Here is a 14,368-nt window from a genome sequence, read left to right as displayed (position 1 = left end):
CCCTAATCACATAGGACTGATGTCCTTAAAGAAGAGGAAGGGACACCAGAGCTCTCTCTCTTCTCTTCCACCCGCAGAGGAGAGGCCATGTGAGGACACAGTGAGAAGGCAGCCATGTGGAAGCCAGGAGGCGACCTCACCAGAAACCAGCCCTGTTGTCGCCTGGATCTTAGACATCCAGCCTCCAGAACTGTGAGAGAATAAATTTCTGTTGTTTAAGCCACCCAGTCTATGCTATTTTGTTGTGGCAGCCCTAGCCAAGTATCACACATGGACCCTTAGCAAACAAAGAAAGTGTAGAATATGAAAACAAAGAAAATCACCATAATCGCACCACACAGACTACTGGAAAATTGGGGGAGTATGTTTTTGTCATCTTCTAAAACATATCACAAATATTTTTCTTTATCCATATGAATCAAGGACTGTTTTGACATCGTTGAAGAGCAAAACAAGTTAGTTTTATACCTGTCAGGGTTTAGGAAAGTTTGGGTAGCATGAGGGAAATCTTTGTGGTGATGGAATATTACATATCATGATTGCAGTGACAGTTACAGGAATCTACACACGTGATAAAATGACACCAAACTACAGACACGTTGTCCCGGTGTCAATTTCTTGGTTTAGATATTGGAGTATCATTACCTAAAAATGTAAACTTTGCAGGAAACGGAGTGAACGGTACACATGAACTCTTGGTATCATTTTTGCAACTTCCTGCGAATCTATATTTATTTCAAAACAGGAACTTAAAAATAAAGAAATCTGTTAATAGATAGTAAACAGATAGGTCTTTTCACTTTGAAGCAACGTCCTTGTAGGGGCAAAAAGACAAGCAGAATGATTCTTCACATCTGGGACGTCTTTTAGACACAGTATCATGCTTCCTATATCAAAAATGTGTGAAAACCAGCCTCAGGCAGGCTTTCATAACAAATACTAGTGATGCTGTGAAAAACTTAAAAACAGAACTGTGAGTTTCAGAGAAGTTAATCATCGGGAAGATTAGGGGGAAGACCAGGTCAGTGGTTTCCTAAGTCATCCCAAGAAGACAGAAGACATACTAAAAACTGGAAGTCGTTTTCACACGGACAGACCAAGATCAGACGTCCTCTGTGGCTGGGCTTGCTGGACTCTGCAAGATGAGAAACATATTTCTAAGGTTGCTGCCAGGTAGGAAGAACTATAACGATGGAGAGAGAAGACTAAAGCTATCTGGGAACTGTCTGTCCAGTTTGAGAATATTCTGTGTTCTTTGCCTGATTTCTGACTTGTTTTTCCACTATCTCTGTAAGGAAGAGCAGGGAAGAAATTTTAGGAAGGATATTACCTCAATTATCTTCAGTTTTCAAAGGAGAAACTTATTCCTACGGCAGACGTGGGGACCTAGAGATATTTCTCATTTTACCACCTGTATTAGTTCAGGTTCTCCAGAGAAACAAAACCAACAGCATGTATCTCTCTCTCTCTCTCTACATATCTAGATTTATTTTAAAGAAGTGGCTCATGAGATTGTGGAGGTTGGAGAGTCCAAAATCTGTAGGGAAGGCCAGCAGGCTGGAAACCTAGGGAAGATTTATTGTTGGATCTTAAGTCTGAAGCCAGTCTGGAAGCAGAATTCCCTCTTCCTTGGAGGTGGTCTGTCATTTTTCTCTTAAAGCATTCAACTCGTTGGATGAGGCCCACCCAGATTGTGGAGGGTAATCTGCCTTCTCTAAGTCCACTGATTTAAATGTTGATCTCGTCTAAAAAATACATTCACAGCAATATCGACACTGGTGTTTGATCCAATATCTGGGTACCATGACCTAGCCAAATGGATACATAAAATTAACCGTCACATCACCTATACTATTGTTTTTCAGAAGAGTAGACAACCAAATGCTCATAAAAATCTAATATGCTAAGAAAAACATAGTCCTTTAGTCTATCAGCTTTGTGTGGGTCGTGGAATGATTTGAAGGACAATAACAGTGAATTAGTAAATACTGATATCAGTGAGGTAGGCTTAATTCTGATTACTCTGTATGTCCTTCAATGCTTGGGATAGTACCTGTCCCCTAGTAGGTTAGGCGTCCCTTGTATGTTGTCCTCCTTGGTTGTAATTAGTTTCCAGGTTTTTATGAAAACAGCCACATTTCTTATCATCTGCTCTGTGGAACATGATTTTTTTAAAAAAAACTGAGTACATTTTGGAGTAACCATTGTGCAAAATGCTGTGGGAATTTGAAAGCAATGGAGAGCAAAGCTAGTTTCCTCCAGATATTTACATTTTCAGGTGTCTATGTAGAGTGTGCTCAGCAGACTAAATGACCTTATTCATACACATGGGACATTGGGACTCATCTGATCCTGCTCTGGTGCCACAGTTTAGAAAACAGAGGCGTGGTTGGTGGGGCATCTGAGGCATGGAATGCCTGCACCACTTTCCCAAGGGGCAGCTCCAGGCTGGTTTGGACTCAGCCCATCTGGCCCCGGAGCCTGGCCCTCTGCAGCACTGGACAGAGCTGTAGGAGAAAAGGACATTTTGTGGGCAAGGAGGGAACATTAGGAGTCTAGGACTCTGACCCCTGAGAGGACCAAGGTGAGCATGTGATTCTGCCTGACCCTAGAGTCTGACCCAGACACAGTGGGTCTCAGGTACCAGAAAGGTCATAGAGGAGCCGGAGAGAAACTCTGCTCTTCGTTTTCTTCCTTCACTCTTTCCCTTTAGCTGACCTACGTTGTCTGTTTACTCTGTGTCGGGCTCTGTGCTAACCCTTTGTTAGTCTTCACTAATCTACAAGCAGAGTAAAGATCAGCCTATTACGCTGTCATTGTACCCATTTTGCAGTGGGGAAAGTGTGGCTCAGAGAATGAGTGTTGATCCCAAAGCCACGCAGCCACCATGTGGACGTCTGGGATGCAGACTTGAGCACGTCCATCTCCTAATCCATCCTCCAAAAGTGTCCTCTGTCACCTTACACAGTGTGAAATGGCAGCACAGCCTTAAGAGGAATTCGTCTTTGTCTTTCCCTAGGAGGAAAGATCCTAAGCACACACAGATCTGAAAAGATTTTCAGAAAGTTTTTGGTCACATGATTGGGATGACAGATCCTAATAGGTAGACTGGTTATTGCCTGTAAAGCAGATTTCATTCCTTCAACTCATAGTTGTTTTCACACCACAAAGCTTGTTGCTGTCAGTTACTCACTTCTCAGGACTGGACTGGGAGACAAAGGGGGAAGGCTGTGCCCTCAGTGCACTACAGGAGGCCAGGACCTCAGCTGGAGGAAGCACAGAAGCTGTGGGCACTGCACCTGGAGAGTCCACTCACCAGGAGAGGGTGGGTCCACCTGCAGGCTCCTCAGTTCTCACTCGTCACCCGTCATCAGCTCCCCCATCTTGATTCCAGGGCTCCACGTCTTGCTGATATCACTGTGAGCTAGGGCTCACAATTCGGGCTGTCTGACCCCAAACCCACACTCTTCTTGTATGCCCAGAAGCATGTACTCTAAACAGGGGGGTGATCCTGGAAGAGAAATCATTGAAGCAGATTTCTGCCATCACCAGAGAACAAAGAACCTGGGTCTGGGCAAAGGCACTCCAATCTGAGGACTTTCTCCTTCAAGATTTCCCCCCTCCACTGGGAGAGGTTGGAGTTCCTAAGCTGTGTCCCTGTCATCAGCTGTCTGCGTTTATTCTGTCCCCACCACAGGCTCCACGAGGGCTGGGGCTGTCAGTGACTGATTCCTCGGGGAGTCCTGGAGATGGAGGGGAGAGGCTGTGTCCTCAATTCTGAGTCGAGTACAAGAGGCTCGGGGAGGCTGCTGGAAAGCTATGGGCTGCAGGGCCAGAGCCACCTCCCCAGGAGGCAATGGCCATCGGACAGGGGTTGAAGTTGGAGCTCGACTCCCCTCTCTTTGTCTTCTCTTGGTTGTTCTGTCGCAGCACTCTCACTGCTGCTGCTGTCGTCATTGGGACCTGCAGCCCGGAACCCTGGAGGTGAGTCTGCCCAGCAGCCCCACTAGTGACATAAGCTGGGAGCCCATTCTGGGGTCTGGGTTCTGTCCCCAACAAGTGGGGGAAGGAAGCTTATTCTGCACGTGAGGCTCAGAGACGGTCCTCTGGGGACAAGAGAAGCTGTCTCTTCCTCCCTAAATGTCCAGTGTTTTCTGAGTTCTCCCTCTTCTGAGGGAAGCCATCCCCCTCTTCCCTCCTCTCCTCTACTCAGGGTCCTCCCAGTTGGCAGCTGGCTTCCTCCATTTCTTGGGATCTCTGACCTTGGTCTTTGTCCCACAGCCTCTGCCCCCACAGCCTGTGCTCGCTGGTGCCCTCGGAACTCCACATGTGTCAGTGCCACCACCTGTCGCTGTGATCCCGGATTCAGCTCTTTGTCTGGGGAGATCATCACCAGCCCCGCGGAGAGCTGCGATGGTACAGAAGCTTGGGGGTTGCACAGGGGCATATGGAGATCGTGGGGGGAGAGTGTGGGACATCCAGTGTCCTCAGCCCTGAGAGCTGCACAGAAGCACTTTGTCAAGGATAAGAGAGGAGACAGGGCAGGGGAGGGTTGAGGGAAGTGAGCATCGGGTTTCATGATCAGTAGTGGAGTGTTGAGAGCTTACACAGTGGAGCTGGGCTATGTGGGTTCAAAGCCTAGCTCTGCCACTGGCTGGCTCTCTGACCTTTAGGAAATTATTTCTCCTCTATGTGCCTCAGTTTGGTTGTCTGTAAATTAGGGATAATCATTGTACCTAGCCCACATGGATGATGTGAGATTTAATATTTAGACTAGTACAGAGCAAATTATCAACAAAGGTGAGCTATCATTGTTGTTATTGCTGTTATTATTATTATTATTATTGTTCTCATAGCACAAAGAAAGGGGAGGAATAATGGCAGAAACAGGAGGAAAGAAGCACCCAGGGCCTGGAAGCTCAGGCTCTCCTATTAGAGGGAGCTCGCCAGGAACTCCTGCCCGGCTCACGATCATGGTCTCCCACCTTGTCCTCACAGCAGACCCGTGAGGCAAGGAGAGCCAGGACTGTGGTTTAAAGATCAAATTTGGGCTCAAAGAGGTTGAGTGACTTGTCTGAACTCCCACAACTAATAATGTGGTAGAATCTAAATCCAGGTGGAAAACGCAGGAGTTTTTATTATTCAGCAATGCAGGATCACAAAAGGAAATTATACAACCTCAAAGTGGTTAAGATGGTAAATTTTATGTTATGTACATGTTTCCACAATTTTAAAAAATGGGAAAAAAGGACAATCTATGGTTTTTACCAAGACACTTTCTTCATTGACTTGAAATAATCTTAGATGCATATTTACTGATAATAAAGGAAAATATTCCTAATATGTTAGAAAATATAAGTAAAAAATACCTCTAAAATTACCAGTGGTGTGTAGTGGACTTACGGGTCCATGATACTATATCAGGGAGATAGTAATTTCATCAGGGGAAAAAATGATGTTGTTTTGACACCTTCCCAGCCCACCCATGACCCTGGAGGTGTTCCTAAATGTTCCCTCATGCATTGGCACGTGTGTGTCTCATGGAGATTTGTAGGCTGGTTGACTATGCAGAGATCCTGCTGCTAATGTAGCTGGATCCCAGCTCCTTTCTGGGAACACACTTGTAGGGCTGAGAATTTCCCATCCTCATGTCTCCTTGCCTATACACCTCACTCTGAACGGTCCCCCACTCGACTCCACCCCATCCCATCAACCTTGAGGATAGGTCTCCAGCCATCGCAGCCATCACAGAACAGGAGGGAAGCCCCGTTGCCCAGGTGGGGGCTGAACAGGAACCCCTCAGTGTGTGTCCCTCCTGCTCCTGTCCTGTCCTGTCCTGGTGTTGACACCCACAGACTGGGTCGGGGGCCTTAGAAGGGAAATCTGCAGGCACAGAGAGGAGAGCTCTGATCTCGGGGAGACCAGTCATCTGTCCTGACTCGTTGTGATGCTGAGAGTCCTCTCAGGCTCTAAAGTCTTTGGTCCCCTGATGGAACGTACAGGAACCAAACATTTTTGTTACACAACAGTGTATAGACCCTGAGCTGCTCAAAGGGGACCTGGGTCATGGGCATCTTTCTTCTTGTATTTGGAGAACAAGGAGACCAAAATGCCAGAAAACACCCCCAGTGACTCAGTTGTAGCCGTTTTGTGCTACTTCCTCATTTCATATCCGACTCAGGCTCTGATAAGTGGGGACTTCCCTCAGGGGTGGAGAGAGCAAGACTCCCCCAGAGGCATCCTGGGGCATCTTCACAAGGCCTGACCCTGGGAGCTGGGGGAGTGCCTGATGAGGAGTGTGGGGTGTACTTGGGCCACTGTGAGTAAAGGGGGCTGGAAGCCAGCAGTGGGCAGGCTCCTGACCTCCTGGCTTCTCCCCAGGGGTCAATGATGAGCGTGACCTCCGGCCATGAGTCCCTCCACTTCCTCAGCATCAAGGGCGGCCTTCAATGCCAATGTCACCCTGACTGCAGCACACTTCCAGGTCCCCAACAGTGCAGAGAACTCCACAGGGGAGGGTCTGGAGCTGAATCAGTGCCTCCATCTATCCCTCAAGGAGAGGGGGATGCAGACATCTCCCCAGCCCCCGTCGTGGCACAGCAGAGTGTCTGAATCTATGTGCCCTCAGGCCCAGCCAGAGAGCAGTGATGGGCAGAGAAGTAGCAGAATTTCTGGCGTAGATGGCTCCAGCCCAGCCCAGTCCCAGGAGTGCCACCTGGGAGTTGAGTTCAGTCCAGTCCCTGTGTCAGGGTCAGGCTGGAGGCCAGGGTCTCTGCTCTGTGGGAACTCACCCATTGAGAGGTGACCCTTTATCCTGCTGTGTTCTAGACATCAATGAGTGTGGACCACCCTCGGCAGTGTCCTGTGGGAAATTCGCAGGCTGCCAGAACACGGAAGGGAGCTACTACTGCACATGCAGCCCAGGATATGAGCTTGTTTCTGGAGGAAGAATGTTCAGGAACGAGAGTGAGAACACGTGTCAAGGTAAGAACCACCCCACGTGTTCCGTCTCCTCGTCCATGAGGGTTGGGGTCACTTGTACCACTTTCTCCAGGCAGCAGAGAGCCGTCCTGGGCACCTGCCTAGTCACTCACCCCCTCTGAACTCCAAGGCTCAGAAGCATACATACAGGGTCATTTCAGTGACTTTGGAACATCGTCCTTGCCCACCTGGCATCTTATTTTCAGAAAACAAAAGAGAGGGATGCCATGAAGATACCTCATGTTCTCACAGTGTATTGCGCTGCAACGCAATATTCATCCTCTTCATCATTCACTGCCAGAAGCCTACACGGGCTCGGCCAAGCCAGGAGCCCTCTCAGATCCCCAGGCTATGATGGACTCAGCATCCCCATCCAGAAACTTGAGAGGGGGAGATTCGAGGGCAGGTCCACCTTCCCCGGCCAGCCTATCCATGGTCAACAACCACACCTGGTGAGGACGCCTCCGGGCCGTGACTTGGCTTCTTGGCTGCTCAACCTCCATGTAATCTCTGAACAAATCTCTGCCCTGACCCTCCACAATAATTTCAGTTCATGGGCCTGTGGACAACTCGGATGACCGGGACCCGGGAGGAAGGTGTGTTGACAGGGGTTGACAGGGTGACATGGACCCCATGCACTCACACTCAGAGAGGCAAGGGAACAGAAGAGGCTCCCATCTGGACCAAATGGCAAGAGAGGGTGCCGTCAGGAACCATTGCCCCAGGCTGACCCTCTCCTGAGGAGGTCAACCCAGGCCCCATGTGGATCTGTACCACTTGGGGACAGAAAATGGAGGCTGGACCCCACTCCATGGGGCCCACAGGTCTGCGTCCCTGGTGGGAGGCCAAGGGCTGAGAAAATGAAACATCTGCCACTCCTCGCCCATCAGCACCTTCTCCCCTCACTGGCCACCCAGCCCTCACCCACCACGGGCCTTGCTCAGCTGTGATTCTCTCCACTTCCTGCCAGTCCAGAGGATGTCTTCATGGGGATCAGAAAAGGCACCTTCACCACCCCAAGGCCACCTGGCTGGACCTCAGCCTCCACTGGCCACCCAGCCTGGTGCCCGCTGTCTGGGTGGCCCTGGACGTTCAGCATCATCTTCATTCTCCCTTCTGCTGCCAAAAGCCTCCTTCTTGATGGGCCAGGCTCAAGGGAGGGTCTTGGTCCATCTTCATGGAGCTGGATTCTCAGAGTTAGTGTGGATGGGACAGCACTGTCCCATCAGAACAACCGAGATTCTGAGGAGAACTCAGCGGGCGAGCAGCCACCCTGGGAAATGAGGACAAAGGCCATCCCTGGGAGCCAAGCTGGTCCTGCTCGGGGAATGCAGCATTTCCCCTGCACTCAGGCCCCAGTAAGGCCCAGCCTGGCTGCTGTCCAAATGCGCAGGCTGGGACACAGGTGGCCATGATGTACCCACCACAGCTGGAAGCTGCCCAGGGAGGCTGAGGGAGTCGGACCTGGCAGACAAGGAGGACTCAGGCCATTTCCAGCCACATCTGGACAACAGAGCGTCTAGGCCACCACATGCACCCACAAGCCTCCATGTGAATAAGAAAAAGCACCCACTCACCCGGGAAGAGACAGTGGCCCCTTCCAGATGCTTCTCTGCTAGGAAACATGCCAGACTCTCAGCCCCGAAGGCTGCCCGCAGCTGCAGGCGTCCGTCACCCTCTCTTCCCTTTGCAGACGTGGACGAATGTCAGCAGAAACCCAGAATCTGTAAAGGCCGCAGTGTCTGCATCAACACCCAGGGCAGCTACACCTGCAGGTGCCCACCCGGCTTGGAGCTCAACCTGACGGACCCGAAGCTGTGCACAGGTAGAGGCCCCGGGAAGACACAGCCTGGACCGGAGCTGGGGACGGAGCCAAGGCTGGTCCTGCAGCCCGAGGAGGAGGGAGAGGATCCTCACATTCCTGGAACAGCAAGGGCCTGCCGAGACCCTGCCCAGGGCTCACCTCCCAGAAAGGTCCCACCACAGAGCAGGGAGGTGTCGGGTCCTCTGGGCCTGGAGATCCCTTGTGGGCGCCCTCTCCCTGTGAGCACCCCCCAGACCTCGCCCTCTCCTCATCTGTCACGTGGGAGCAGAGGGAGGTGTCACTTCTGGCTCTGAGAAGGAGAACCTCGGTCCAGGGCTAAGGAGGAAGTGGATAAGGACCTTGATCAGGAAGTCCAGCTCTCATGACTCAGTTTCCCTTTTTGCCTCTCTTTTCGCCTGAAAAATGAGAACAGGTACCTGCTGATCCCATCTTAAGGGAAGCTGCCAGAGCAAGCTTTCACAGGAGCGTTGTGTCCTCAGCGCAGGCAGTGAGGAGACAGGGGACCTGGGTGGGGAAGGGCTGACCCTCTTGGTTCTGCTCTAACAAGGGCAGAGGTGTGGCACTGGGTGGCAGTGATGCCACAGCCCCACCCCCTCTGTCAACAGGTGCATAGCCATGGTGTCACAGCCGCCCTGGTTAGAGGCCTGTCGCAGGTCCCTTCAGTCCACCCTGCACCGTGCATGAGGGACTCAGTGTGTCTGGGATCACACTTGCACTCACAGTTGTGCCCTGTCCACCTCAGAGGTGCACATAAGCTCTGAGCTTAGGGAGTCTTTACAGTGGAAAATGCCATCACACAGTTGTGTCCTGACAGGCTAGGTGCTGGAAAGCGGGGCTTGGGGGTGTCTGCAGTGTGAAGTGCTGAGGAACTCAAGAGAAGGGGCAGTGAGAGGAGGGCAGAGCTGACCCTCCAGCTTTGTCCTCAGACGTGAATGAATGCACCTCGGGGCACAGTCCGTGTCACAATTCCACCCACTGCCTCAACGTCGTGGGCAGCTATGAGTGCCGCTGCCGCCCTGGCTGGAAGCCGGTTCCTGGGTCCCCTGATGGCCCCAACAACACCGTCTGTGAAGGTCTGGAGCTCAGACGCTGCCCTCCTGGAGACCCACACTCAGAGCATCTGATCACATCAGTGGCACCCACACAAACCTAGCAGACTGAGCAAGGGGGTGCCCTGCTGTGCCAGGCGTTAAGCCTTTGGAGACTAGATGTGAACAGATCTGGGGGTCCCGGGAGGAGCTGGGGTACCAAGGGGAAGCCTCCCGGGGCCCCCAGGCAGCATTAATCACTGACTGGGGTGAAGGTGTCACACTGTTTCACAACCTGTACGTCTGACCCGGCTCACCTGCTGCTGCGTCACCTCTGCACCTCCCATAACCTCGGGTCCCCCACTCAGGGGTGTGCCCTCACCAGGTGGCATCACCTCCCGCCAAGGGGGGAGGGGACACAACACGGAGAAAGGGGTGGGACGTGGAGAGGAGAGGGGCCTGATCCAGGCTGTGACCTGGCCTGACCCCATCTTCGTGTCCCCAGAGGAGGACAAGTGCAGCTCCGGGCGGCATCAGTGTCACAGCTCCACTGTCTGCTTCAACACCATGGGCTCCTACGGGTGCCACTGCCGCCCAGGGTGGACGCCGGTTCCTGGGTCCCCCGATGGCCCCAACAACACCATCTGCCAAGGTACTTGTCCTGATCCGACCCCAGACTCCACCCCCAGCACACACAGACACGCTCACACCTAGTGACCCACTGTTCTGTCCCCTGCAGAGATCTTCCCCCCCTGGACTCCACCCTCTGGAATCAAGAGCCAGGTGAGTGGCCCCAGCAGGGACCAGGGGGCAGGAATCCCTCTGTGCAGCCCACTCTGCCCGCCCCTTTTCCCCAAGTTCCCCGCCCACCCTCGAGGCTCCCTGACCCCCTCATCTCCCCTCTCCCCAGCATCTCTCCCGCTTCTTTGAAAGAGTCCAGAGTCTGCGCAGAGACTTCACGTCAGTCCCGGCCCAGGACACCATCCAGGTGAGGGCAGGACCCAGGGTAGGCAGGAGGAGGCACCCATAGAGGCCAGGGGAAGCTGTGGTCTGGAAGGAGGCAGACCCCAACACAAGGCGCCCTGCTCGGAGGCCCCGCCTCTCCTGGGGGGTGGGACGAGCTGACAGCAGGTATTTGTACTCGGTTAGACACCCAAGAGCACCTGCTGACACCTGCCCTCTTGCTTTCCTGGACTTTGGGTTTGTGTCATGGTTGACCTCTGAGTGGCTGGATTCCAGGGGCAAAGACCCAGGGAATCCCATCCAGTACCACCTTTATCCCAAAATAGATAGTCTCTGGGGTCTGTTCTCTGTGCTGAGTGGGCAGGGACTTCATGTAGACCCTCTGGCCCATGGCCCACTGGCTCTGTATCTCCATCCCCCAGAACCTTGTGCAGGAGGTGGATGATCTGTTGGAGACCCCAGAGGAACTGGAGACCCTGCCCCGCTCAGAGCAGCACTGTGTGGCCTCTAACCTGCTCTTTGGCCTGGAGGATGTCCTGAGAGGGCTGAGCAAGGCCCTGCCTGGTGGGTCATTTACCTTTAATTCAGCTGCAGGCACAGGTAAGTACTCGGGTCTGCCCAGGCTCCTGCTCTGCCCGTCTTCCACCTCACTCCTCCCCAACCTCACCGGAGCCGAGTGACCATGCTTGTATCTCAGTGTTACTCTTATTAACAAATTAAAATAGGGGGTTAAAAAGAAATGAAGAAAAACTGTATTAATAGCCGTTCTTATTGTAATATAAATTATCAGCAGATCAAATAATCATAATGAAGAATACAAGATAAAATAGGAATTGCTTTGAAAGATTACAGATTATTAAATTTGGAAGATTGTAAATTTAATATTATTTGATATTTAAGTATGATTTGTTTTATTGAGGTAAAATTCACATAACGTAGAATTCACCATGTTAATCAAAGTGTACAATTCAGTGGCATTTAGTACATTCACAGAGTTGTGAGCCATCGCCTCTATTTCTTTTTTTTTTTTTTTGTGAGGAAGATCCGCCCTGCGCTAACATCCATGATAATCCTCCTCTTTTTGCTGTGGAAGACCGGCTCTGAGCTAACATCTATTGCCAATCTTCCTCCTTTTTTTCCCCCAAAGCCCCAGTAGGTAGTTGTATGTCATAGTTGCATGTCCTGCTAGTTGCTGTATGTGGGACGCGGCCTCAGCATGGCCGGAGAAGCGATGCGTTGGTGTGCGCCCGGGATCCGAACCCGGGCTGCCAGTAGCGGAGCATGTGCACTTAACCGCTAAGCCACGGTGCTGGCCCCATTGCCTCTATTTCTGAAATATCTTCACCCAGAAGTAAGCACTGCACCCGCTAGGCAGTCACTCCTCATGCCTCCCCTCTGCCAGCCCCTAGCATCCACTAATCTGCTTTCTGTCTCCATGGATTTGCATATCCTGGACACATCACACACATAAAATCATACAACACGTGACCTTATAGTCCAGCTTCTGTCACCTAGCATAATGTTTTCAAGGTTCATCCATGCTGTAGCATGTATCAGTATTTCTTTCCTTTTTATGGTTGAATAATATTCCATTATAAGGATATACCACTCTGTTTATCCATTCACCCATTGATGGAAATTTGAGTTGTTGCTACCTTTTGACTGTTGTGAGTAGGTTACTATGAGTATTGGCGTGCAAGTTTTTGTTTGAATATCTGTTTTCAGTTCTTTGCATACATACGTAAAGTGGAATTGCTAAGTGATATGCTATTTTTTCAAAATGGCTGTACCATTTTCCTTTCTCACCAGCAATGTACAAGGGTTCCAATCTCCTCATCCTCAGAGACACTTGTTACTTCCCTTTTGTTTTTTTATTATTGCCTTTCTAGTGTCTGTGAGGTGATATCTCATTATGGTTGTGATTTTCATTTCCCTGATGACTAATGATATTTAACATCTTTTCATGCAATTGTTGAATATTTCTGTCTGTTTTTTGGAGAAATGTCTACTCAAGTCCTTTGCCTATTTTTTAACGTGGTTGTTTGATGTTTGGTTGTTGAGCTGTAAGAGTTCTTTATATATTCTGATAGTAGACCCCATGAGACATGTGATTTGCAAATATGTTCTCCCATTCCACAGATTTTCTTTTCACTTTCTTCATGGTCTTTTCAATTCAACGAACAGATGTTTCAATTTTGATGAAGTCCATTTTATTTATTTTTTCTTTTGTTGCCTGTGCATTTGGTGCCCTATCTAAGAATCTATTTCCAAATCCAAGGTCATGAAAATTTATCTCCTTATTTTCTCCTAATTTTGTTAGTGTTAGCTCCTAAATTTAGGTCTCTGACCCATTTTGAGGTTTTTTTTTTTTGTGTATTGTGTGAGGTAGGGGCCACCTTCCTTCTTTTGCTTGTGGATATGCAGATGTCCCAGCCCCATTTGTTGAAGAGACTATTCTTTCTCCATTGAAGGGCCTTGGCATTCCTTGTTGAAAATCAATTGACCGTAGATACATGGGTTTAATTCTGGACTCTCCATTCTATTTTGTTTGTCTATATGTCTATTCTAATGCTGGTACCATAGTGTTTTGATTACTGTAGGTTAGTAGTAAGTTTGAAATCAGAAGGTCTGAGTACTCCAAATTTGTCTTTCATTTTTAAGATTATTTTGGATGTTTGGGCCTCTTGCAATGCCATATAAGTTTTAGGATGAGCTTTTCCATGTCTCCAAAAAAATAATAAAATGTTGTTGGGACATTGATTATATTGCGTTGAATTTGTAGGTCATTTTGAGGGGTACTGCCATCTTAACAATATTAAGTCTTCCAATTCATGAACAAAGGAAGTCTTTCCATTTATTTAGAGTTTTTAACTTCTTTCAACTATCTTTTGTAGTCTTCTGTGTACAAATATTGAGCCTCCTTGGATAAATTTATTCCTAATATTTCATTGAAGATTTTTTTGAATTTACACATTTATCTTTATTTAGTTTTTATTTATTTTATTTTATTGAGGTCATAATAGTTTATAACATTGTGAAATTTCAGTTGTACATTATTATTTGTTGGTCACCATATAAATGTGCCCTTTACCCCTTATGCCACCCCCACAACCTGATTCCCCTCTGGTAACCACTAATCTGTTCTCTTTGTCAATGTGTTAGTTTATCTCCACATATGAGTGAAATCACGTGATGTTTGTCTTTCCCTGTCTGGCTTGTTTCACTTAATTAATGCCCTAAGGATCCATCCACATTGTTGTGAATGGACCAATTTTGTCTTATTTTATGGCTGAGTATTATTCCATTGTGTGTGTGTATGTATATATATATATATATATATATAGAGAGAGAGAGAGAGAGAGAGAGAGAGAGAGAGAGATATGTATATCATGCCTTCTTTATACAATCATCAGTTGATGGGCACCTGGGTTGCTTCCATGTCTTTGCTATTGTGAATAAATGCTGTAATGTACATAGGGGTGCATAAGTCTCTTTGAGTTTTTGATTTCAAGTTCTTTGGATAAAAACCAGTAGTGGGATAGCTGGGTCTTATGGTATTTCTATTTTTAAT

General features: G+C 49.2%; 1 protein-coding gene across 1 annotated transcript in view; it reads left to right on the top strand.

The window, feature by feature from the left end:
- The first annotated feature begins 1,675 nt into the window (after window positions 1–1,675).
- The window catches only part of LOC101401814 (adhesion G protein-coupled receptor E2-like), a 41,537-nt gene continuing 28,844 nt past the window's right edge, over window positions 1,676–14,368 (top strand). Inside the window, exons 1-10 of the mRNA XM_087425272.1 lie at window positions 1,676–1,700; window positions 3,931–3,984; window positions 4,282–4,416; window positions 6,829–6,984; window positions 8,675–8,806; window positions 9,733–9,879; window positions 10,340–10,486; window positions 10,574–10,617; window positions 10,745–10,822; window positions 11,220–11,397. Coding sequence (XP_087281398.1) covers window positions 1,676–1,700; window positions 3,931–3,984; window positions 4,282–4,416; window positions 6,829–6,984; window positions 8,675–8,806; window positions 9,733–9,879; window positions 10,340–10,486; window positions 10,574–10,617; window positions 10,745–10,822; window positions 11,220–11,397 — 1,096 coding nt within the window. The remainder of the gene's footprint in view (window positions 1,701–3,930; window positions 3,985–4,281; window positions 4,417–6,828; window positions 6,985–8,674; window positions 8,807–9,732; window positions 9,880–10,339; window positions 10,487–10,573; window positions 10,618–10,744; window positions 10,823–11,219; window positions 11,398–14,368) is intronic.

This window comes from Ceratotherium simum, chromosome 39, assembly GCF_057802395.1.
Source record: "Ceratotherium simum simum isolate JZ-2026a chromosome 39, ASM5780239v1, whole genome shotgun sequence".
Classification (NCBI taxonomy): Eukaryota; Metazoa; Chordata; class Mammalia; order Perissodactyla; family Rhinocerotidae; genus Ceratotherium; species Ceratotherium simum.
Note: the sequence above shows the minus strand (reverse complement) of the source record. Positions and strands in the feature narration are given on the sequence as shown.